At 37.4% G+C, this 27,184-nt stretch overlaps 1 protein-coding gene across 1 annotated transcript in view; it reads right to left on the bottom strand.

The window, feature by feature from the left end:
- Positions 1–2,855: 2,855 nt before the first annotated feature.
- tpo (thyroid peroxidase) overlaps positions 2,856–27,184 on the bottom strand; it is a 45,847-nt gene continuing 21,518 nt past the window's right edge. The window contains exons 8-13 of the mRNA XM_048192214.1: positions 22,434–22,919; positions 16,427–16,685; positions 15,559–15,729; positions 14,927–15,164; positions 12,137–12,345; positions 2,856–4,474 (exon numbers count right to left, since the gene is read on the bottom strand). Of these exons, the coding sequence (XP_048048171.1) occupies positions 4,461–4,474; positions 12,137–12,345; positions 14,927–15,164; positions 15,559–15,729; positions 16,427–16,685; positions 22,434–22,919 (1,377 nt within the window). The 3' untranslated portion in view covers positions 2,856–4,460. The remainder of the gene's footprint in view (positions 4,475–12,136; positions 12,346–14,926; positions 15,165–15,558; positions 15,730–16,426; positions 16,686–22,433; positions 22,920–27,184) is intronic.

Consider the following 27,184-nt stretch of genomic DNA (forward strand, 5'->3'; position numbering starts at 1 on the left):
ACTGGGTTGATACTACGAATGCTTATGAAGATGTAGTCAAGAGGAAGAAGCTCTTAGCAGCTCTATATTCTGTACAATCAATTTCTTTCTTCTGGCAGATTCATCTACCCCTAACGGCACATAAAGAAAAAACGAACTGTGGTCATGTGACCTCTTCTTTTGCTTCATGTGGGTGTTTTCGGACGGAATAAGGTGCAGGTGGACCAGTCGTCTTTTCTATCTCCTGCTCGCTGTGGTCATCTACGCAGAGGCATGTGTTTATTTGCTGAGATGAGTCAGAGGCGATCATGAGGAGCTTTTGTTGCAGAGCTGCTCTTCTCTCACATCTCAACTGCGTGAGACAAGAAATTGTTTAGGAGCATGTGTAGGAACCTGAGGGCGAATTTTCAGAACACTATAGCATAGCGCAACACCACTGCAAGCATCTTTCCCTTTTGCTAGAAAATCTCCCAGAATGTCTGTACTAGAAGGTCTTTTTTACATTTTGCATGCATTGATATTTTGGGCTACATATACTGTAGAATTCATTTACAGGTTGATTCTGTTTACCTTTTTAAATGGGTGCTATTATCCTTTTTTTCCTCATATTCATCTTTCTTTAGTGTGTAATGTTGATGTTTGAGTATGAAAAAGAAAAATGAAAAGTCCCAAAGCACAAAGTTATTTTCTATATCAGTGTCAATGTTTATGAACTCTCTGAAATGCCTCCATTGTAGTCTTGAGTTTTCTTCCAGGAACGAACACGTCACAAAATTCCTCATTTAAATAATTCGTATGCATAATAAAGGGGCGGGGCCTGGTTGAGTTAGTTAGTCAGTAGTGTGTGGAAACTGCTGGTTATAGTAAGGGACGGGACATCTCGCAAACACCAATCACGACACATTGCTTCAGCCGACCAATCAGAGCATATTGTGCTTTTCAGAAGGAGGGGCTTCATAGAGACAGGAACTAAACAGAGCGTTACTGACAGACTGGGAAGAGAGGAGCTGCAACAATGGAGGATATGAGGAAAATAATGTGTTTTTGAACATTCAAGCATGAAAACCTGTTCTAATAGAGCCTGAAAACAAAACCAACAATTTGTAAAAAGGAATGATATGGCTTCTTTAAATTAATGATCTTGGTAAATTTCCATGGGAACTTAATCTAGGGAATGTTTGAGAATTTATGGTAATTCATGGGAATTAATTGGATACTTCTTTAAATGAATGATCTTGATAAATATTCTGAAACTTTCTATGGGAACGTAATCTGGGGAATTTATGAGAATTTATGGGAATTTTGGGGAATTAATTGGAAATTTCTTTAAATTAAAGGTGTCATTGAATTGAAAATTGAATTTACCTCAGCATAGTTGAATAGCAAGAGTTCAGTACATGGAAATGACATACAGTGAGTCTCAAACTCCATTGTTTCCTCCTTCTTATGTAAATCTCATTTGTTTAAAAGACCTCCAAAGAACAGGCGAATCTCAACATAACACAGACTGTTACGTAACAGTCGGGATCATTAATATGTACGCCCCCAATATTTGCATATGCCAGCCCATGTTCAAGGCATTAGACAAGGGCAGCCAGTATTAATGTCTGGATCTGTGCACAGCTGAATCATCAGACTAGGTAAGCAAGCAAGAACAATAGTGAAAAATGGCAGATGGAGCAATAATAACTGACATGATCCATGATAACATGATATTTTTAGTGATATTTGTAAATTGTCTTTCTAAATGTTTTGTTAGCATGTTGCCAATGTACTGATAAAAAAAAGTTACCATCGTTTATTACTGTATTCACGGAGACAAGAGCTGTCGCTATTGTCATTTTTAAACACTTGCAGTCTGTATAATTCATAAACACAACTTCATTCTTTATAAATCTCTCCAACAGTGTGTAATGTTAGCTTTAGCTACGGAGCACTATCAAACTCATTCAGAATCAAATGTAAACATCCAAATAAATACCATACTTACGCAATTAGACATGCTGCATGACGAACACTTTGTAAAGATCCGTTTTGAGGGTTATATTAGCTGTGTGAACTTTGTTTATGCAGTGATAGAGTCGAGAGCTCGGGAGGGGGCGGAGAGCGCGAGTAATTAAAGGGGCCGCAGCCTGAATCGGCGCATTTCTAATTATGCCACAAAATAGGCAGTTAAAAAAATTAATTAAAAAAAATCTATGGGGTATTTTGAGCTGAAACTTCACAGACACATTCAGGGGACACCTTAGACTTATATTACATCTTGTAAAAAAACGTTCGATGGCACCTTTAATGATCTTGGTAAATTTCCAGAAACTTTCCATGGGAACTTAATCTGGGGAATTTCTGAGAACTGGGAAATTTGGGAAAATTTATATAAACTTGCTAAAACAATCTGTAACCTAGTATATATAATTCTGTATGATAACAGAAAACTGGCTAGCAGAAGGTAGAAGAAAGAGCATCACAACTTGAGCTAGCTAGCGCATGAAAGCTAGCTTTGTAAATTGTCAATGAAATAGTGTTAACTGCAGCTTACATTTAGCATATCTGATTTACTGGCTAGCTAGCTACTGTATAAACATTTTTTGGTATTTGCTAGCTAAACTTTAATACAATAGATCAAATATATTTACCCAAGTAATATTATCAAAACTTACCTGACTGGATGTAGTCCTTGGGCTCAAATGCAGGGGGTGGGCGGTGATAATTTATGCAAACTGCATTAAATCTGGTTGTTTTAACCAAGATTATGCTGCAAGACTTTTTTTTTCAAATTACATTTAAGTTCCCTGTAATAGGCTAAGATGCAATTTAGCAAATTCCCATTAATTGCAGTGAATTCCTATATATTCCTGTTAATTCCCATGGAAAGTTTCCAGCCTTAAATTCCCAGAATTTTGCATCCCTAGTGAATGATTCATCAGTATTAAAATCAAATCAAAATGTAACTTCAACTTCTTAGTCATAAATTCTACCTGTTACTTTCCACCATCCAATCTTTTTATTATTTTGCATTAAATATCCTGTTCAAAGTGCTGTACAGGAGCATGACAAACACAAATTCATGACGAATATTGTTGGTAATCATAATAAACTGCATTTTGACATTTCAGAACAATTGTGTGAATTCACGCTTCTGTTTATGCATTTACAGTACGTGTTTATGAGCTTTACATTATAGGTAACCAATAAGTACACTGAAATTATACTACTTAGATCAGGTAGAAAGATTCTTGAAGTACTGTAACTGCACTTATTCTATGCAGAGTGATGCATACAGTCTATTGCATTAGCAGACTTTATAAAGGAAGTGCTGTGCGGTTTTTTGTGTGTGTTATCAGTGATCCACATACACAAACAGTACAGACGCATTCATTCTGAATAACAGATCTGCTCTAATTAAGCATGTGGAAATGCTGAGATTGCTCTAAGAGCTCCACGCTACAAATGCTGCTTTGAATTACGGTGAACAGGAGAGAGGCGTAATTGGTCAACACATCAGAAATTGCAGTGGATTGCCTAAAAGGCTCCATTTTATTTAATTCTGGCCGTCTCATTTTCCAGAACTGATTGCTTTTGTATTCCATTATCTAAAACAAAACCAGGACAAGATATGGCTGAATGCAAATGTGATGCCTATTTGTGTCAAAAATGGAGGAGTCCGTCCTCACCAAAGAGTTTAATTTCAGGTTTAAAATGTAAATGTAGCCTACATCTGTTTGAATAGATTTGTACTCATTTAATAGCGAAGAAAGGACATTGCTTTCGGTTTGAACACTCGGTTCATCAAGTATTCATATGGTATGGTTTAAATTAGTTCACGCTCAGGGATTAGTAGCTACTACTTAGTGCACTAACTCAGTAGCCTACTTAATTTGATTGCACCATTTTCTCTTAATGCAAAAGGATGTAAACACTCAAATTATTACTTATTTGCTTACATACATTTAGGATAAATTTGTATATTTTTAATAATAAATATGCATGGATTATACGCAGCCTATGCAGTAAAGTCACAAACTGGGAAATGGACATTTATTGCATTTATATTTTAGTTTTGAAACCAGATATGATGGTGAACTTACATTAGTCAACATACAGTGAATTAATATATTTTAATCAGTAAATGCATTTTACATGGAGCTACATGGTCTTCGGTTCAGAGTTGAACTCATTCATAATTGCTTTGAAATGATACACTGATCAGTGCTTTTGTGCCGTTGGAGAATGAGGCAGGTAAAGAATATTAATCCATCACTAATTAGGGCCTGTATGCGCTCCGTGCAGCTCAGTGTATTATATTCCAACATAATGAGAGTCTTGATTCATCAGACCTGCACGGGCGTCCTGTAGTTACGTGCTCGATGTTCGGCAGCTCTTTTTTTGTCTTAACGGTGTGTCATTGTGCGGTACGTCAAAGTTCTTGTGCCGCTGGTGTCGCTGACGGCATCTCGGAGAAACTGCCACTCGTCTTGCAGTCAGAGTCTCAAGTCTGCCAAGAGAAAAAAAAGTCAATTAATCAAAAAGAAATTCTGCACATTATCGGCTGCATCGCATGCTTGGATCCATGGTTATATAGAGTCTATACAACAAAACAAGTTATATACTACACTGCGTTCCAAATTATTATGCAAGAGACAAAATAGTAAGATTTCTGTACAATAAACATTCAGATTTTAGTTTTTCTAAGAAAATGTTTGTTTGTTTATTTATCCATGTCTTTTTAGATAACTGGTATCAATCTCAGACAAAATGATTTGCCAGATCTATGGAAACCCTACTTAGAGGTTGTTCCACATTATTAAGCAAGTCACAGTTCTCATGCAATATGGGGAGGAAGAAAGATCTTTCTGAAGATGAAAAGCATGAAATGGTGCAATGTTGTGCAAAAGGCATGAAAACAATTAATATTGTGTGAAACTTAATGGAGATTATCGAATTATCATAAGATTTGTGAGTGATTTAGAGCACAGCAGAACTCGGTCAGATAAAGGCTTAATGAGGAAAGTCCCTGTCAAAAAATGTAATTGTATTAAAAGGGCAGCTATAAAAAAAGCCAGTGTTGAGAAACATTTACAGTGGGTTTAGAAATACATGAAGACTCATTTTTAAATAGTTTTATTCACTGAATAATGGCGTACTACAATGGATGGATTTCTGGATGGCTGGTGAATGGCCACCACGTTCCAACAAGACTGTGACGTCAGCAAGGAGCTGGAGGGTGATTATTTGGGCTGGAATACTGGGAAGTGAGATGGAGGGTATTAAAATGACTTTTGCAAGATATGTGGAGTTCATAACTGGCCATTTTCAGCTATGGTATAAAAAGAAGGATAGTGCAAAAAAAGAAGGATATTTCTACACCCACTGTAAATGTTTCTCTATGTGAGGTTTGGTTAGTGGTGTCTAAAATGCATCTTTACGCAAAACTGCCAGCCTGCATGGAGAGCTTCTTGAGACTCCAGAGACACCAGCAGCTTCAAATACCTGTTTGCTGCTCAACACTGGCTTTTTTATAGCTGCCCTTTTAATGCAATTAATTTTTTTTGACAGGAACTTTCATCAATAAGCCTTTATCTGAATCACTCACAAATCTTATGATAATTCGATAATCTCCATTCAGTTTCACAAAATATTAGTTGTTTTCATGCCTTTTGCACAACATCGCACCATTTCATGCTTTTCATCTTCAGAAAGATCTGTGACTTGCTTAATAATGTGGAACAAACTCTAAGTAGGGTTTCCATAGATCTGGCAAATTATTTTGTCTGAGATTGATACCAGTTATCTAAAAAGACATGGATAAATAAACAAATAAACATTTTCTTAGAAAAACTAAAATCTGAATGTTTATTGTACTGAAATCTTACTGATATGTCAATTGCATAATAATTTGGAACGCAGTGTATATAACTTATAGAAATGGAGTAGACTTGACTGAAGGGAACACTAATCACTCTAAACATTTTACATTTTTACAGCTAAATATAATTAAAACATGCTTTGACCTAAAGCACAGATTATTTAAGAGCATCATCAGAGCCCCGCAGCCTGTTATTTGAACCCTCACCACCAAACTTGACATTGTAAGTTCTTGCTGTTAATATTTTAAGTTGCCCATACTAAATTGCATTAAAATTGATGTTTTTTTTTGTTTTGTTTTTTGAGTAATGCCAGTTTAGGGCTCTTTCACACAGAATGCAAGATGCGGAGCAGTGGAATGGGGAAAATACAAGGTCTCGAGATGCATTTATTTATTTTTTTAAAGTTGAACTGATTTTAACTTGAGTGCTGCGTTTTTAGAACGCCGTGTCATGCGTGAGACACTGCAAAAGACGCAAGACGCGAGTGCAACTGTCATACACGTCGTCCGTCTAGCGCGTTTACACACAAAAACAATGGAAAAGTAGTGAATAGGAATGGAAAAACGTGTTCTGTGTGAACGGCTCCTTATTCTGCATTCAATAGTTCAACTTTTAAAATAGAGTGATAAAATGAAATTTTTTTTTTTTTTTATGCAGTGAAGTTACCAAATATACTATTCAACTAATATCTGTCCTTCAGATATTGTTGTTGTGTGTGTACTATATAAGCATTGTTAGATTACTTACAAATTGTAATCCATTACTTTAAAAAATGGTTTACTTAGTAAGTAACTTGGTTGCCTATATATTTTGAGTTCATTGAAACTAAACATTTGAGTTAATACAAAGAAAGAGATTTTGTTCTCTTTCTTTGTATTAACTAAATTTTCATTGAACTCAAAATATTAAGACAACCAAGTCACTTTGTGTTAAACCAACAAATCGATTACACAGTGAATATTGTAGTTAGTAACATAATCTATTAGATTACACATTTCTGACTACTTTTTTATTACTTTTGATGTAACTCATTTGTGCACAGATTAGAAAATAGGATTATTTATATAAAAATACAAGAGAAAGAAAATATATTCCATTCTTTAGCAACATAATGAAGCATATTAAGCATCACATTACGTCAGGGTTTCCCAAATTGGAGCTTATGAGTTGATGAAAAGCGAATACACCTAACTGTAAAAATTATTTGTTGGTTTAACTTACGAAAAGTAACTAACCTGGTTACCTTAAAATGTTGAGTTCACTGAAACTAAACATTTGAGTTTTAGAGATTAGCAGAAACTCAAAATGATGTTATTTGAACAACATTAGTTGATTTGACAAGAAAAAAAAAAAAAATTCTACTTAAAATAAAACTTTTTTACAGTTACAGTTACAATTTTACAGCTCAATTAATTTTTTTTTAATAAATTAAACAGCTTATAAACTGACTTCATTACTGGAAAATATTGAAAAGTATTATGTGATCATTTAAGAAATTTCTCCTTATACAGAATCTTGTTGGTTCTTTAAAGTCAAGAATATGGTTCCATATAGAACCCCATTGAGCCTTTTGTTCTAAGAATGTGTTCTATTATTGAAAGCCGTTTTTGTCATGTGGGCGCCGTGTGCCATTGATGCCCTGAGGACCAGGCATCGGTGTGACTTCCATTTTACTCACTCAATCTCTTCCAGAGGACATGTTCTGAGCCGACAGCAGTCTATTTCATAGGCATCTTGAGCTTCGGGACTGAATAAACACTGTAGATGGGTTGAGAACGGGTCGGGACCCGTGATGTCAGGAGGCCAAGCTAATGCAAACCTGCCATGTTTCTCCATCTGGCATGACGTGGACTCTCATCTGCGCCGCACCAACCGTGGGATTTGCCTAATATTCATTAGAAAGATTCATTTCTATTGCACGTAACAGGTGCGACTGCTAACGTTAATTGTTTTGGCAGCGTCGCGGGCTCATAATGGATCAATATTTATCATTGGGCTGGATTCCAGTGTCGAGATTACAAGCGTCGGCGCTGTGAGAATTACAGACTCTGAGGAGCGGCGAACACATTGAAAATGATTGTTAATACACCGCATGAGCGGCTGCAGTCCAACAACCTGTGGCCCAATAATGTCTGTGTGAACAAACCAGAATTACTGAACAGGAACAAACATCCGTCAAACTGCTGCTGGTTGCCAGAGCAGAAATGAGCAGTTACTGAGATGTTCAGGTGGTTTATAGGTGTTTTCTTACAGTCTGATTGAAAAGAGTCCAGCAAAAGTCATGTTCTGCGGTCTCTAGATATTGTCCTCGTCTAGTGATCCCAATGCTCCAAATAGCATTTAAATCTTTATTTGTATGTTTTCTGAGAGGAGTACCTTTCCTTTGTCCATGAAAAATGTGAATATTCATAGTGAATTCTCAATGGCAAGAGTCTGAACCAATGAAATGTGATTTGAAAACTCATGCTGATGTAAATAAAACGTTCTTACTCGCGCTGACTAACAGATCCGAAACGTGTGCACAAAGACGCCTCAGACAGCGCGCAATCTCGATATACATATTTACACAGAATTACAGTATTTCAAAAAATCTGTCTTGGCGAGTATTCATGCAAACATTATCTGTCATGTCTTAAGTGAACGTTTGGTTAACTGGGAAAAAAACATCTGATGTGTAACATTATATTACATCCGTTTGGTACAGTAGGTCTTATAATATAGGCTGTCTGTTTCAGTAATGTTAAAAAATAACGTGCAGCTGATGAACGAACGACAAGGAAGCACAAAAAATGAACGTACAGAGTAAATATAAAGTGTACGTTGTTAGTCGCCAACAGCACAGCAGCTCCAGACAATCAAACCCAGTGTTACTCACATGAGAAGCGGAAACAAATCATCCTCCGCGTCTGATTTCAGGCCTTCCCGCTTAGCTCTCTCAAGCACTAGAAATCTTTTCTAATATTAACGCGGGTCCTAAAGTGCTTGCCCGGTCATAGACCTTCTTCCTCTCTTGAAGTCTATGGCAGCCCATAGAAGTGCTTGCGGGAAAGTTGTGAAATTTGGCACACAGTTAGAGGACAGTCTGACCTTTGTCCATAGCAAATTTGGAGTCTCTAACTCAATCCCTCTAGCGCCACCAGCTGTCCAAAGTTGCACTTATGTTTATGCTAATAACTTTTGAACCGTAAGGGATAGAAACAAAATTATTTTTTCCTCTGATTCCTTGGGTCAAGCCGATTCGAATGCATTAACGTCATGAAAATTTAGAATTTTCTGAAAAACCTACTTTTTTGAACTCCTCTTAGGCCGTTACTCCGATTTTCACGAAAATTTAACCAGATCATCTTCAGACCATGCTGACAAAAAGTTATCGAATTCAAGTTGATTTCTCAAACCGTTTTCGAAAAACTCGCAAACGAATTGTACGTGGCGCTTGCGAAAATAGACGTAAGGCTGTATCTCCGCAACGCTTTATTGTATTCAGACCAAACTTGGTGCATGTCATTACAAGCATGACCTGAGGCATCATGCAGTATTTCGGCGCAGCACCACCTACTGGTGCGGAGATATGAAAAATAGATATTTTTGCTCATAACTTCTGATGTGTTTGTCCAAAAATCATTAAAAATAAATTTTGTCTCGTTAGATTCGGGGCATCATGCCGAGTCGAATGATATCCAATTTTCCTATATCGGACGTTTTGACCGTCGGCCATTTTGAATTTTGTGCTAAAATGCTGTATTTTACGAACGCATTAGCGTATCTTTACGAAACATGGTATGGGTCATCAGCACAATGCCCTGAAGGAGCCTGAGAAGTTTCGGACCAGCGCCACCTTGTGGTCAAAAGTTATAACAAAATTTACAAAAATGCTAATAACTTTTGACTATTTTAACTCATTGTAATGAAACTGGTCTCAGTTGATTCCTTGGTTCATGCTGAGAACATAGATATCAAATTTGAACTTCCTGTCTGCCATATTGTTTTTCTTTAATAACCTACTTTTTCGAACTCCTCCTAGACCGTTGCTCCGATTTTCACCAAAATTTAACCATATCATCTTCAGACCATGCCGACAAAAAGTTATGGATTTCAAGTCGATACGTCAAACCATTTTCGTATACCGGAGCAACGAATTTGAGGCATGATGCAAAACCCAGTCCTGAAGCTGTATCTCTACAATGCTTTGACATATTGACACCAAACTTTGCAAGTGTCATTGTCACCTCACTCTGACCATACCACATTAATTTGGTCACAGCGCCACCTATTGGTCGAAAGTGATGAACCAGTAAATCCTCATTTTTGATCATTTTTCAGTTCTTTTGCCTAAAATGATCTTAATAGGTCTTTAATTGCTCACTGTTGCAGTTGGTCTGATGCTCTCTGCCGTGTTGGCTGGCTTCTTGTGCCGTTTTTGTGCTTGGCCCCGTAATTGCTGCTTGCAGCTATATTTTAAAAATATGTCTGTTTTGAGATTTGTTCTGGAAAAATACTGAGGAAGAACAGTGTGAGTCACTGAAAAAGCTATATTGGTCACACTGAAAGATTTCCTGAAAGCCTTTTAAAATTTGCGGTCGGTAAGATTATATAATGTTTTTGAAAGAAGTCTCTTCTGCTCACCAAAACTGCATTTATTTGATCACAAGTTAAAACTAATATTGTGAAATATTATTACAAAGTAAAATAACTGTATTTCTATGTGAATATTTTGTAAAATATAATTTATTCCCTTGATCAAAGCTGAATTTTCAGCATCATTACTCCAGTCTTCAGTGTCACATGATCCTTCAGAAATCATTCTAATATGATGATTTGCTGCTTCTGATTATTATCAATGTTGAAAACAGTTGTGCTGCTTCATGTTTTTATGGAAACTGATACATTTTTTTCCAGGATTCTTGATGAACAAAGTTTTTTTTTATTTGAAATAGTATCTTTACTGTCATTTTGATTAATGCATCCTTGCTGAATAAAAGTTTTAATTTTATAAAAATCTCACTGACCCAAAACTTTTGAACTATAGTGTATTGCAAGTAAAAATGAAAAATGGTCTTTTGTCAGAACATGACACATTCCACAGAGTGTTCACACTTAGAAAAAGCAGCAGATTTCTCATTAAGATTCAAACAGTGATTTGTGTTTGAGAAGTTAGGGTGACGAAACAACTATTACCATAGAAACAGATTATTTTACACCATCAATTTGCCACACTGGGGATAAAATCACAGCTCTGCGTCTCACCTGGGACTGCAGTTTGAACACAAGCGATTTAACTCGTTCATTATACTGAGTGAATCTGCATGTCTTTTATTCCTCATTGAGACTGTGTAATTCCTCAAATTAGAGCCTCTTTGGTATTCATGAATTTCCACAGCAGTGTTTAGCTGCGTTTGCACATGGACACATAAAGTAGGCTGACATGAAACTTCAAGCAGTGTCCTGCGGTGTGACATGCTTCACTTCATTTAAAGTTATTTTGAAATGCAAAACTATTTCTAATTATTATATGATTATTATGCATGCAGCGTTTATGAGTTAAATTAATTGGAAGGCAACATGGAATCATTTGTTCCATTATTTGAAATGAACTAGTGGCGAAAAACAAGACGCATAATATACATTTTTCTCTGTAAATACACCACCATTCCGAAGTTTGGGGTCAGTAAGATTTTTCTTTAAGAAACTATTACTTTTATTTAACAAGGATGCATTCAATTGATTTCTGAAGGATCATGTGACACTGAATACTGGAGTAATGATGCTGAAAATTCAGCTTTGATCACAGGAATAAAAATAATTGTTTTATAAAAAATAATATAAAAATATATAATTATATATAAGAAAATATATTATGAATTTTATATAATATATAGTAAAATTATAATTATTTTATAATGTTATATTAATATTTATTTTAATATTTATATTTATTTTATAATTATATTATAATTAAATTGATTATGATTGAGCTGATTTAATACAATTATATTTATTTTATAATTTTATATTTATATATATTTTATAATTATAATTAAATTGATTTCTGAAGGATCATGTGACACTGATGAAGACTGGAGAAATGATGTTGAAAATTCAGCTTTGATCACAGGAATAAAAATATATTTGTTTGATAAAAATAATATACAAATATAGAATTATATAAGATAAAATAAAATATTAATTTTATATAAAAATTATATAAGAATATGTAAAACCAAACAAACAGTAGTGTATATGTAAATTTGAACATAATATCTCAGTCTAAAGGCAGCATGTCACATACGTACTGTCATCAGGTTGCTCTTTCCATTCCTCCAGATCCAGTGACGGGATGTTTCCACAGAAGAGAAAGTCCTCCGGGTAAGTTTCTACTCTGAACGGATCAAGAGGAACCTCCGTCACACCACTGTTGTCACAGATGACACGAGACAGAGAGTGCCTCTGTAGTTCCTGTCTTTGTTTTGAGGAAAAGACGCCAGGATGTTCCCACCAGAATCTGAATAACACCAAGAATATCCACATTTTGATTGATGCGATGTGTTATTCTTATCATTTTGACGTGAACTCAGACAAGTTAAAGGAATCATTTGACAAAAAACATCTCTTGTGCTTCAGCGGTTGGAATGACATGACAATGACATCGACAAAAGCAAATCTTGTTTAAACATTTAACCTCTGTACTTTTTACTTTACACAGTTATTGTACTAAACTGAATCAACACTGAATAATGAGCACAACAGTCGGGTTCCGGAAGCAAAAAATTGAAAAAAAATTGAACTTCTAACCATTTAAAGTCAGATCTATTGTGAGCTCTGAGGTCATTAATCGATGGTATTTGCTTGTATTGAAGCCATTAGTCTGCATTATTTTAACTTAGATTTAAAATAATAGTGTTTAACAGTGGAATTCATGTTGAAAAACTACAATACCCATGATGCTGTATAGAAAATTCCACCAATCAGAGTCAAAACAAGCAAAACGTGTCAAAAGCTCCGCCCACTACCATGAAGCAATGCTTCATTGGATTGTAGTTCTTTCCCTCACTAAAGCTGTTAAAGGGTTAGTTCACCCAAAAATGAAAATTCTGTCATTAATGACTCACCCTCATGTCGTTCCAAACCCGTAAGACCTCCGTTCATCTTCAGAACACAGTTTAAGATATTTTAGATTTAGTCCGAGAGCTTTCAGTCCCTCCATTGAAAATGTATGTACGGTATACTGTCCATGTCCAGAAAGGTAATAAAAACATCATCAAAGTAGTCCATGTGACATCAGTGGGTTAGTTAGAAGTTTTTGAAGCATCGAAAATACATTTTGGTCCAAAAATAACAAAAACTACGACTTTATTCAGCATTGTATTCTCTTCCGGAATCCTTTCCATTGAATTGATTCCATTGAATTGATTCCATTGAATCCTTTCATCTGTCGGCGTTGGTAATGCACTTTTACGTCGCCGTGGTTGTTTTTAGCGATTAGGACATCCGCGACATGCACACTTACACACCATTTTAAAAAATATAGCAATATCAAAATACAAACAATGTAGAATAGCTTGAATACAGCGTGCGTCTCCTCAGACTGTAAACGAAGCTCGGGCGCACCGGATAACACGTCAGCAGCGTCTTACATCAGCAGCGTCACTGCGGAGTCGTGAACCACACTCCGGAGCAGAAGGGGGCGGTAATGCACCAATAAGCTGGATGCCAACCGCCGAAGAAGAAGAAGCAGCAGAGTCGTGAACGCAGATTGACAACAGACCCGGAAGAGAATACAATGCTGAATAAAGTCGTAGTTTTTGTTATTTTTGGACCAAAATGTATTTTCGATGTTTCAAAATGTCACAGATGTCCTAATCGCCAAAAACAACCACGGCGACGTAAAAGTGCATTACCAACGCCGACAGATGAAAGGATTCAATGGAATCAATTCAATGGAATCAGTTCAATGGAATCAGTTCAATGGAAAGGATTCCGGAAGAGAAGACAATGCTGAATAAAGTCGTAGTTTTTGTTATTTTTGGACCAAAATGTATTTTCGATGCTTAAACAATTTCTAACTAACCCACTGATGTCACATGGACTACTTTGATGATGTTTTTATTCCCTTTCTGGACATGGACAGTATACCGTACATACATTTTCAATGGAGGGACTGAAAGCTCTCGGACTAAATCTAAAATATCTTAAACTGTGTTCTGAAGATGAACGAAGATCTTACGGGTTTGGAACGACATGAGGGTGAGTCATTAATGACATCATTTTCATTTTTGGGTGAACTAACCCTTTAAGTAAACAGTAAAACACACCGTTTTTATGTGTGTCCCTTTAAATGCAAATGAGCTGCTGCTCCCAGCCCACTTTCCAGAAGAGGGCGGAGCTTTAACAGCTCAACAACAACAAAGCTGGAGAATCTCACGCAGCCAAAATGAGGATTGTCAGTAACGGTGTTCAGCCTTACATTGTTCAAACCGGAGTCGACACTGATGGAGAGACTCAGGAAGAAGTTACAACTTTTAGAAACTGGACTGGACGTTTCTGAATGGTTAGTGGATAAATTGATGTAGTTGCTGTGGAGTTGATTCAACTCATCCACTAGCATGTGCCGTCATGTTCATCTGTTGTGTTGAATTGACCCTCGTTTGTGAAAATGACGGCATGTCAACAACACTCTACTACAACAACTCTTCCTCTTCTCTAAAGCCTCCCAACATGGCCTCGCCCCCTTTGTTGTGTGTTCTCGGGGGCAGGGTTTATGTAAATTTTAGGGTTAGTGACGTCCCTAACCCAGGAAGAAGCTTGTTGTAGTTCCTACCAGCTGTTTGTTGTAGTCCTTAAACAGAGATTTTTTAAAAAGAAAATATCTCCCTTTGCATTGAACTTTGAGTGCTGTAACTTTGCAGATGTTGTTTATGATCAAACAGCAACATTACACACTAACTAAAGTTAAAAAAACCTGTATTGTATAAAGCACTATAGAAATAAAGCTTGACTAGTGAGTGACTCTATTGTGGTGACTGCAGGTTAACTGTAGTTGAGCAGTGTTTCTGCTGTTACTGCCGACACTACTCAAAGCTCACCTGTCACCTTCCCTCAGCGTCTTCATCTGTTTTCCAATCAAGCATGCGAAGAGCGGTCCGGTCCTGGCTCCAGACAGCGGTCGCTCCAGCACTCCTCCCAGCCACACATCAATGTTGTTTGGATGTCCATACAAATCCATTACTTTCTCTACCAAAACATCATTGCCGATCACCTCGGCCAGATCTGATCTGGTTTCAACTCTGTCAAATCCACAGAAAAGCCTCCAGTCATTGTAACCTATAAGAGAACAGCCAGTCAGGTTTACAGATCAAGTGTTGGTTAGGCTTTATTCGATAGTCCACTTCAGACATTCTACTAAGTAACTACATGTCAACTAACTCTCATTAGTAGACTGTTAGGTTAGGGTTCAGGTTAGTAGTTGCACACACAAACTCGTCTCCCCTCACTCACTCATTTGTTCTCACACCCAAAGTGTGCACACATAAAGCCTCCTCTCAGTACTAAATTAAGTTCTTTTTCACTGCTTTTTGTGCCTAAACAGTCAAATACACACAAAATCAAACAGCTGAGAAAGAAAACATTTGTAACAGTATAATGGATCCGTGCGTCAGATCTTAAAGTGACAGCAGCCTAATAAACCTGCTGCTAAATTTGATGTGAAGGCAGTAACCTGGTAAGCCGTGATCTCGTCCCCGCTGCAGGTTCAGAGCTGCCAGATCTAAAGTCTCTGGGATGTTGAGAACCACGAGTCTTTCCGTCAGTTCTTCTGTCATTAGATGGTCCTGGCTCTGCAGGGCAGCCGGCCGGCCCAGAAGACCCCGCAGGACCGGATCCAGTCCGCCTTCAGAGCACAAAACATGCCATGAGACACTGACCATCCAAGACAGACAGACAAAATATATTTTTGGTCCCATTTGCAAATGTGTGGAATACAGTGCTGAGGAGTTATGCTAACTAAAACTTAATTTTCACTAGTAAATAAGTATAACAAACTGAACAACAAACAATTTATTGTCATTGTAATCAAGATCAAGTTATTTTCTATAAATCAGGATGCATGTAAAATGTCCTCTAGATGTGCAACTGATTTGAACTTCAAATGATAAATCATTCAGTGAAATTATTCAGTGCTTCATTAATGAGTCTGCCAGTTGCAGCAGTAATAATTTAATATTGACATATTCAATATTTCTGTCCCTTGCCTGGACATGTACGTATGAATCAGCTCTATAATGAAGTCAGCCTTCCCTGAAACGCTACTTTTTCTTTCTTATCAACATGCATTTCAATATTTTGCATGAGTGAAAAGAACATCTGGCAGCAGCAGAGTCTCCATCAACACACACACACACACATACACACACTCTCACACTCATCTCATTTTTAGATATATTGGAAAGCAAAACAAAAAACGAGTTTTTTGCAGTGTAAATGGACAGTTCTTGATCAGAATTAACTGTAAATTGGACCAGACTATAGAGTAATAATCAAAAGTCTGGCTAGATCAGAATTAAAAAAAGCAGGAAAATCCACCACACCTTCTTTTATCAGTCTCCAAGGGCTGAAGAAAGTCTGATGGAGATTCAGAGAAGAGAAGTGTTCGTGTTCCTGGAAGCTCTCGTTCAGTCTCCTGAGCACCGGTGAGATGGTCACATGACCGAAACGGAACGCGGCCGTGGCGAACACGTTTGACACAGAAGGATTCACAGAGTCGTTATAGCCCTCGTACGGTCCGATATACTCATCAAACGCTTCCCGTCCAATGATTTTTGGAACGTAGTCCCTCATGGTTATGATCTGCAGGAAGAACAATATAGAGACAGAGTCAGTATTTACTGCCGACATGCAGAATCACAGAGACTCACAATTTATTTCAACTCAGATCATGTGTTTCTAAGATAATAACATAACATTATTGGCTAAAACAGCCCATTTTAATCAGACTGAATTGTTTTTATTGATATTTTCAATACTGAATATCATAAGATAATTAATGATCAGCATTTCTCTCTGACACACTGCAAAAAAAAAAAAAATGATGTTCTTCCTCAGTATTTCTGTTTTGTTTTCAAGTACAAATATCTAAACATTCTTACATTTACTAGAGAAGCAAAATGACTTAAGATGTGAAGTATTGTTTACTGAAAAATATAATTTTTCTGACCCCATTGGCAGATATTTTTTTCCTTGTTTTAAGCATAAACTCACTCAATTTTGATATTTTAAGACTCAATATCTTCAGTTATTTTGCTTCTCAAGTAAATGTATCTTGATTTAAGAATGTTTTGATATTTCTTCAGGAAAACGACAGAAATACCGAGGAAGAAATTTTTTTAGTTTTAGTAATTTTGTCATTTTTATTAGTTTTTGCTTTTTTAAGTAGTTCTATTTAGCTTTAATTTATCTTTATTTCATTTTTAGCTTGCACTTATTTTGCAACATTTCAAATTTTTGTTTGCATTTTCAAGTTTAAGTTTCTCATTTAATATTAATATTTATAGTTCACTTTTTAAGCATACATGAAGGTCAGCGCATAACCAAAATTTCATCATCTGAAGATTATGTGCGTACTGTACGCACACCGCTGGATTTTTGTAACTGCGTGTACTTTGTACGCTCATTTAAGTTTTTTGCAGTAATTATTTTATCCACAAGGTGGCAACCATGCACTGGGGGCATCGATTCACAAGACAGTCAAAGAAAAACTGCATAAACAGAACAGAACGGAACACATGCGAGCTACAGCGACGATGGAGGCCTACATAGACGAGACATTGTGAGAAGAGGTCAGAAAGTACCATCATTTATACAACTCTAGCATGAAAGAATACATAGACATTTACATGAGTTGTAACTCGTGGCGAGAGATTGCTTAAAAACTGCGCATGCGTCGAACACCTGTGTTTATGCGTCAAATGAAGTATACTTTGCAAGGCTGTGCATTCGTGTACGCATAAAAAAACAAAGTATACGCAGGGCATAAAGTCCCCCTGTGGTGAAAATCAAGTTTTTAATGTTGTTTATATGTCTATGTGGTGTTTTTAATATGCTTTAAGACAAACAATGTGCAAATTCATGTGAACATGAGTTGCGTCCCAAATGACGCACTATACACTATGCACTTATACACTATGCACTTGTGCACTATGCACTCATCCATGTAGTGCGTGAATTGTATAAGGTTATTTTGTCATTTAACAACGGAGTCCGATCCTCCCTTCCCCTCCGCTATATGATTAAAGCTGCGACAGTTGAGTGCATGAAGTGTCCAACATTACACACTTCATTTTTTTCCGTTAATTTAGTGCATCATCCGGGTATTTAAAGTGCACTTTTTCTTTTTGGAACTTTCAGTGTGAACGCACTACTCGCACTATTTATACTTAAAAACATCATAGAATAGTGCATAAGTACGCGAATTGGGATGCACCAATGGTTTGTGTAACATTAGAAAAACATTATTAGCTGTTTGATAATGGCAAGCAAAAGGCCAATCATAATAATTACCGTTATGTGTCCGACGTTGTAAAAAGCGATACCATCGTGCAGCGTTTACCTCAGTAAGTTGACCGAGTGGATCTCCGAGCTGGCGTGAGCGAGTGGAGGCGGGGCTAATTTGCATATTCATTGATCTGCGTATACTAAATGATGCAAGGGTGTCGAGTTACATTCAAGCTATTTTAAGGCATGAAGAATTTTTTTTCACAGGAAAAAATGTGTTAAATATGTCAATTTGGTGAATAATGATGAGTTAACTACAGGGGGACTACAGATTGTCTGTCTAGGTAGGATGCTCACTAGGTTTTGGAACAGATCTAATGCATTTTGCAGATTTGCTTGAACAATTTAGCATCTTTTCCAGGACAGCATAAAATAAAAAACTACAAAATTGTAATTCTGAACACACTTCTATGTGCCCCAGGGTGCAAAATCCAGAGATCTGCTAAATGATACTCTGATTCTGAAATCTACAGATGCAAATTTGAGAAGCGCACGGTTCATTTGCTCGCTAATGCGAATGGGACTCGTCTATGGGGGATATTGTACATGTACTCAGCTCTGCGAGATGGTCGTTTGGGACATCCTGTGCCTGGAGATAAGATGAGATTGTACGGCTCTTTCTCCCTGTGATACGCCTCAGAAATTCATCCAGTCTTATCGCTGTTTATGAAAATAGTCCAGCATTTCACCTCGAGAAGCGCGGCACCCCGCACAGAGATGTTACAGCCGGGTTTCAAAAGCATGTCTGACTGACGGCCGGCCCTCCACGGAGGGGACGTATAAATCAAAACCCGCTGTCCATAAAACCGTAATACAGCAGCTTCACCGCCGCGGACTGGAAACTGTTTTTACTGGTTGTGTGAAGTCGGCCCCTGCGGGACTTTGTTAAAACACTGCGCTCCGTTTGATGTGTGCCATTTCCTTGGATTCTGTACTACTTTAGAGTCACTTTCTCTGCCACTTTAATTTATGGGACCCGGGCAGCATTCAACCTTAGAGATGCTTGTGAGAGCGATGAAATGTCTCTTTGATTCGGCGAGGACCGCTCGGAGAGGAGGAGGGTTTTACATCCACGGCTCAAGGCCTTTAATCCCTAAATTTCTTCTCTGCCCAGTGTGGCGAAACTGTTTTGCTGTCAGAAATAGAGCGGTGCCGCCACATTCATCAGGCTAATCATTTAACTGCATTCTGTATAGCCTACTGTAACTTTTATTAATAGATAAAATGCATGGCCAAAAGTATACGCACCCCCTTCTAATCAACACCTTAATGACAAATCTTAAAATGAACATTATTCTGTTAATTTTCATGAGTTTTCATTTGTATGCAAAGACATCCAGTGATGTTGTTTTTTCCAAGTATATACTGCTTTGATCATCTGCTATTTATTTTTAAAGATATTAACCCCCTTATAGCTTTATTCTAGTTTACATTTTTTTATACAGATTTGATTTAATTTGATGTACATAAATAAATCCAACATTACACACTTCATTTTTTTCCGTTAATTTAGTGCATCATCCGGGTATTTAAAGTGCACTTTTTCTTTTTGGAACTTTCAGTGTGAACGCACTACTCGCACTATTTATACTTAAAAACATCATAGAATAGTGCATAAGTACGCGAATTGGGATGCACCAATGGTTTGTGTAACATTAGAAAAACATTATTAGCTGTTTGATAATGGCAAGCAAAAGGCCAATCATAATAATTACCGTTATGTGTCCGACGTTGTAAAAAGCGATACCATCGTGCAGCGTTTACCTCAGTAAGTTGACCGAGTGGATCTCCGAGCTGGCGTGAGCGAGTGGAGGCGGGGCTAATTTGCATATTCATTGATCTGCGTATACTAAATGATGCAAGGGTGTCGAGTTACATTCAAGCTATTTTAAGGCATGAAGAATTTTTTTTCACAGGAAAAAATGTGTTAAATATGTCAATTTGGTGAATAATGATGAGTTAACTACAGGGGGACTACAGATTGTCTGTCTAGGTAGGATGCTCACTAGGTTTTGGAATCATCTGCTATTTATTTTTAAAGATATTAACCCCCTTATAGCTTTATTCTAGTTTACATTTTTTTATACAGATTTGATTTAATTTGATGTACATAAATAAATATTATGTAGACATTTAGTCTTTGTTTTTGTTAGACATGTTTTTTTTTAAAAAAACGAATTAATAATATTAATAATAAATACTAATAATTATTATGTTTTGTTTTTGACATGTTTAAAAACAGAAAATAATAATATCAATAATAATAAAATAATACTTTGTTTTTCGTTAGACATGTTTAAAAACAAAAACTAATAATATTAATAACATCAATAATAATAATACTACACTTTTGTTTTTTTAAAAACAACAATCTAAATAATATTATTTAATTTTTTAAATATGCAACAAAAAACAAAAACGAATTATTATTATTATTAATATTATTTTTTGTTTTATGTTAGACATAAAACTGATAAAAAATGACAAAAACACTACAAAATTACTAAAACTTTAAAAATAAAGTAATACCATAAATAACTTCTGTTACTTGAAATAAAATAAATTGTAATTTAAATAAAATTATATATATATATATATATATATATATATATATATATATATATATATATATATATATATATATATATATATATATATATATCAGTGTTTCCCATACATTGACTAGACTGTGGCGGCCCGCCACATTCTAATTTGTCCCGCCACAGTCTCAAAATGAAACGGAAATTAGTTTTGTCGCGATATTTAAATTACCGTCTGATAATTGCGCTCTATTATATGGCAAAAGTGGGAGTCATAGAGCAAAATAAGTAGACTAGCACCCAATTATGTTTTCGTGCACTATATTCAAAGTCATCTGAAGCCATTCCATAGCTTCATGTGAGGGACAGAAGGATATGTACATCGTTAAGTTCACGGTCAGAAACTCGTCTTCCCTCCGCTGCAGCTTTCAACCATTCAGCACTCAAACAGCGCGTCGCGTTCGGTAACGACAGTCAGCACGGTAAGGTAAAACTGTCCAATATGATATATTCCCATTATAATACTTGATAGATAAAGAGCTGTGGATTTGCATAAAATGACTTAATCTTGCTGGAGTTGTTTCTGAACGATTTCATCATACTGGCTACAGGGTGTCTGTTAGATCGCACAACACAAGGACTATGAATTGGCGTCACACGCACAATAACTGGAATTTAAAAAAGTGAGAAGAAACATATGATTAATAAACTGTTAAATGCAGATATACACAGTGATTCTCTTTGTGCCGTGAACTTTTCAATGCGCCGCTCAACTGCGCGCTCTGACTCCATATTGATTCAAGCACATCATTCTGCACCCGGAATGCCCTTTGACTCATAATTCAATGACTCACTCATTAAGGCAGTCAGATGCTTCGTTCCTGAATGAATCAGCTGTTTGAATGAATTGGTTGAATGAATGATTCAATGACTCACTCATTAAGGCAGTCAAATGCTTAGTTCCTGAATGAATCAGCCGTTTGAATGAATCGATTGAATGAATGATTCAATGACTCACTCATTAAGACAATGATTTCTTTCCACTTACTGCCTCCTGCTGCAGTGTTTTAACATAAATCATTTCTTTGATGATGATGCACAATGAAACTTTGACTTCCTGTGTAAATTTATGCTAATTATATTCCATAAATTACTTCTGCCTGACAAACGTGCCCTCTGATGGGCAATTACTGATTTCAAATGTCCAGTTTTGGGTCTCATTGTCTCCGCTTAAGAAAAAAACTGTCAGTTCTGAGTCTGGACGAATGTTTTCACCTGTGCTAAATAAAAAAAAAATATAGTGACAGTTGGCTATCATTTTTATTCCTGCATTATCAGTGCATGCATCATTTGTGAGTTCAAAAATATTTTTTAATCACATGTGATTCTGTGTTGCAATTAACAAAAAAATTACTATAGTATTTTTTTTTTTAAAGGAATGCACTAATACAAGTCTTCAGCTGGTCGTTAAAGCAGTTTTTCACAGTGTAGCAGTGTCTGTTACCTGATGAAGCGCTCCAATGATTTTGCGTGTCTCCTGGTAGATGACCTCTGACCCCCAGTGAGGGTTGAGTCGTGTCAGGTGTTTGGCCAGCCGGTTGTGTTCTCTCACCCAGAGCGTGTGGAGGACAGACAGGGGCAGGATCTCGTTTACCCTGCTGTCACCTGCCGCGAAACACTCGACCCGCTCTGACCCGGGATCCTGGAGGCACGCGGATGGCTGGACAGAGACAAAGGGCAAGTACGGCCGGCCCTCATCCGTGTATTTACTATTGACAGCCAGCAGCCCTTCAGAGCCAGAGAGGTTTCGGAGGATTTTCTCGAGGTTTGCCGAATGGCCGTAGACGGTTGACGCGTCTATGAAGGACGTGACTGAATTCATCTGTTGTCGAACGTGTTGTGTGTCTGTCTGGCTATTTAGGCAGGTGGGTGAAGAACGGAAAAACGGAAGACAGCTTTTGTTTCTGGGCAGTTTATCATCCTTGGGAATCTATGTGTGTAAGAGAGAGAGAGATTACTGTATATAGAAGTGTTTCTAAACCAATTTGCTCAGACCTAACAATATGAGCAAGACCTAACAATATGAGCAAATGATGAAAATAGACAAATATACAAATAGTTCACCCAAAAATCAATGTCGTTTACACTCATTGACGTCAAATCATGGTGCATGAGTCATATGAACTTTTATGATACTTTTATGGCTGGGCGATATTTTGAATATTCATGATGGTGATATAAATCTACACTCTAAAAAATGCTGGGTTAAAAACAACCCAAGTTGGGTTGAAAATGACAAACCCAGCGATTGGGTTGTTTTAGCCCAGCAATTGGGTTGTTTTAACACAGTGATTGGGTTGTTTTAATCCAGCAATTGGGTTGTTTTAACCCAGCGAATGGGTGTTTTAACTCAGTGAATGGGTTGTTTTAGCCCAGCAATCGGGTTGTTTTAACCCAGCGAATGGGTTGTTTTAATCCAGCAATTGGATTGTTTTAACCCAGCGAATGGGTTGTTTTAACTCAGTGAATGGGTTGTTTTAGCCCAGCAATCGGGTTGTTTTAACCCAGTGATTGGGTTGTTTTAACCCAGCGATTGGGTTGTTTTAGCCCAGTGACTGGGTTGTTTTAACCCAGTGATTGGGTTGTTTTAACCCAGTGTTTGGGTTGTTTTAACCCAGTGATTGGGTTGTTTTAACCCAGTGTTTGGGTTGTTTTAACCCAGTGATTGGGTTATTTTTAGCCCAGTGATTGGGTTGTTTTAACCCAGTGATTGGGTTGTTTTAGCCCAGTGATTGGGTTGTTTTAACCCAGCGATTGGGTTGTTTTAGCCCAGCGTTTGAGTTGTTTCAACCCATTGATTGGGTTGTTTTAGCCCAGTGATTGGGTTGTTTTAACCCAGCGATTGGGTTGTTTTAGCCCAGTGACTGGGTTGTTTTAGCCCAGTGACTGGGTTGTTTTAACCCAATGTTTGGGTTGTTTTAACCCAGTGATTGGGTTATTTTTAGCCCAGTGATTGGGTTGTTTTAACTCAGTGATTGGGTTGTTTTAGCCCAGTGATTGGGTTGTTTTAACCCAGTGATTGGGTTGTTTTAACCCAGTGATTGGGTTATTTTTAGCCCAGTGATTGGGTTGTTTTAACTCAGTGATTGGGTTGTTTTAGCCCAGTGATTGGGTTGTTTTAACCCAGTGATTGGGTTGTTTTAAGCCCAGTGATTGGGTTGTTTTAAGCCAGCAACTGGGTTGTTTTAGCCCAGTGATTGGGTTGTTTTAACCCAGTAATTGGGTTGTTTTAGCCCAGCGATTGGGTTGTTTTAACCCAGCGATTGGGTTGTTTTAGCCCAGTGACTGGGTTGTTTTAACCCAGTGTTTGGGTTGTTTTAACCCAGTGATTGGGTTATTTTTAGCCCAGTGATTGGGTTGTTTTAGCCCAGTGATTGGGTTGTTTTAACCCAGTAATTGGGTTGTTTTAGCCCAGTGATTGGGTTGTTTTAACCCAGCGATTGGGTTGTTTTAGCCCAGTGACTGGGTTGTTTTAACCCAGTGTTTGGGTTGTTTTAACCCAGTGATTGGGTTATTTTTAGCCCAGTGATTGGGTTGTTTTAACTCAGTGATTGGGTTGTTTTAACCCAGTGATTGGGTTATTTTTAGCCCAGTGATTGGGTTGTTTTAACTCAGTGATTGGGTTGTTTTAACTCAGTGATTGGGTTGTTTTAGCCCAGTGATTGGGTTGTTTTAACCCAGTGATTGGGTTGTTTTAGCCCAGTGATTGGGTTGTTTTAAGCCAGCAATTGGGTTATTTTAGCCCAGTGATTGGGTTGTTTTAACCCAGTGTTTGGGTTGTTTTAACCCAGTGATTCGGTTGTTTTAACCCAGTGTTTGGGTTGTTTTAACCCAGTGATTGGGTTATTTTTAGCCCAGTGATTGGGTTGTTTTAACCCAGTGATTGGGTTGTTTTAGCCCAGTGATTGGGTTGTTTTAACCCAGCGATTGGGTTGTTTTAGCCCAGTGACTGGGTTGTTTTAGCCCAGTGACTGGGTTGTTTTAACCCAATTTTTGGGTTGTTTTAACCCAGTGATTGGGTTATTTTTAGCCCAGTGATTGGGTTGTTTTAACTCAGTGATTGGGTTGTTTTAGCCCAGTGATTGGGTTGTTTTAACCCAGTGATTGGGTTGTTTTAACCCAGTGATTGGGTTATTTTTAGCCCAGTGATTGGGTTGTTTTAACTCAGTGATTGGGTTGTTTTAGCCCAGTGATTGGGTTGTTTTAACCCAGTGATTGGGTTGTTTTAAGCCCAGTGATTGGGTTGTTTTAAGCCAGCAACTGGGTTGTTTTAGCCCAGTGATTGGGTTGTTTTAACCCAGTAATTGGGTTGTTTTAGCCCAGTGATTGGGTTGTTTTAACCCAGCGATTGGGTTGTTTTAGCCCAGTGACTGGGTTGTTTTAACCCAGTGTTTGGGTTGTTTTAACCCAGTGATTGGGTTATTTTTAGCCCAGTGATTGGGTTGTTTTAGCCCAGTGATTGGGTTGTTTTAACCCAGTAATTGGGTTGTTTAGCCCAGTGATTGGGTTGTTTTAACCCAGCGATTGGGTTGTTTTAGCCCAGTGACTGGGTTGTTTTAACCCAGTGTTTGGGTTGTTTTAACCCAGTGATTGGGTTATTTTTAGCCCAGTGATTGGGTTGTTTTAACTCAGTGATTGGGTTGTTTTAACCCAGTGATTGGGTTATTTTTAGCCCAGTGATTGGGTTGTTTTAACTCAGTGATTGGGTTGTTTTAACTCAGTGATTGGGTTGTTTTAGCCCAGTGATTGGGTTGTTTTAACCCAGTGATTGGGTTGTTTTAGCCCAGTGATTGGGTTGTTTTAAGCCAGCAATTGGGTTATTTTAGCCCAGTGATTGGGTTGTTTTAGCCCAGTGATTGGGTTGTTTTAACCCAGTGATTGGGTTGTTTTAAGCCAGCAATTGGGTTATTTTAGCCCAGTGATTGGGTTGTTTTAGCCCAGTGATTGGGTTGTTTTAGCCCAGTGATTGGGTTGTTTTAAGCCCAGTGATTGGGTTGTTTTAAGCCAGCAACTGGGTTGTTTTAACCCAGTGATTGGGTTGTTTTAAGCCCAGTGATTGGGTTGTTTTAAGCCAGCAACTGGGTTGTTTTAACACAGTGATTGGGTTGTTTTAGCCCAGTGTTTGGGTTGTTTTAACCCAGTGATTGGGTTATTTTTAGCCCAGTGATTGGGTTGTTTTAACCCAGTGATTGGGTTGTTTTAGCCCAGTGATTGGGTTATTTTAACCCAGCAATTGGGTTGTTTTAGCCCAGCGTTTGAGTTGTTTCAACCCATTGATTGGGTTGTTTTAGCCCAGTGATTGGGTTGTTTTAACCCAGCGATTGGGTTGTTTTAGCCCAGTGACTGGGTTGTTTTAACCCAGTGTTTGGGTTGTTTTAGCCCAGTGATTGGGTTGTTTTAACCCAGTGATTGGGTTGTTTTAGCCCAGTGATTGGGTTGTTTTAACCCAGTGATTGGGTTGTTTTAGCCCAGTGATTGGGTTGTTTTAACCCAGCAATTGGGTTGTTTTAGCCCAGCGTTTGAGTTGTTTCAACCCATTGATTGGGTTGTTTTAGCCCAGTGATTGGGTTGTTTTAACCCAGCGATTGGGTTGTTTTAGCCCAGTGACTGGGTTGTTTTAACCCAGTGTTTGGGTTGTTTTAGCCCAGTGATTGGGTTGTTTTAACCCAGTGATTGGGTTGTTTTAGCCCAGTGATTGGGTTGTTTTAACCCAGTAATTGGGTTGTTTTAGCCCAGTGATTGGGTTGTTTTAAGCCAGCAATTGGGTTGTTTTAACCCAGTGATTGGGTTGTTTTAGCCCAGTGATTGGGTTGTTTTAACCCAGTGATTGGGTTTTTGTAGCCCAGTGATTGGATTGCTTTAAGCCAGCAATTGGGTTATTTTAGCCCAGTGATTGGGTTGTTTTAAGTCAGCGGTTGGGTTAAATGTTTGCTCAACGTGCTGGTCAGTTTTATTTAACTCAACTATTTTTTAAAAATACTTTATTGCTTGCTTAAAATGAACCCAAAATATGTTGGAAATGAACATTTATTAATACGTTTAATGAATAATTAAACAATAAACATTTATTAAATTGCTTATTAATAAATGTTCACCTTTTGATTATTATTGTTGACTCTAGTAATTATGTGTCTGATTTTTAATTTCCAACCTATTTTGAGTCCATTTTAAACCAGCCATATGGCCATTTTTAAA

Source organism: Megalobrama amblycephala, linkage group LG5 (assembly GCF_018812025.1).
Source record: "Megalobrama amblycephala isolate DHTTF-2021 linkage group LG5, ASM1881202v1, whole genome shotgun sequence".
Classification (NCBI taxonomy): Eukaryota; Metazoa; Chordata; class Actinopteri; order Cypriniformes; family Xenocyprididae; genus Megalobrama; species Megalobrama amblycephala.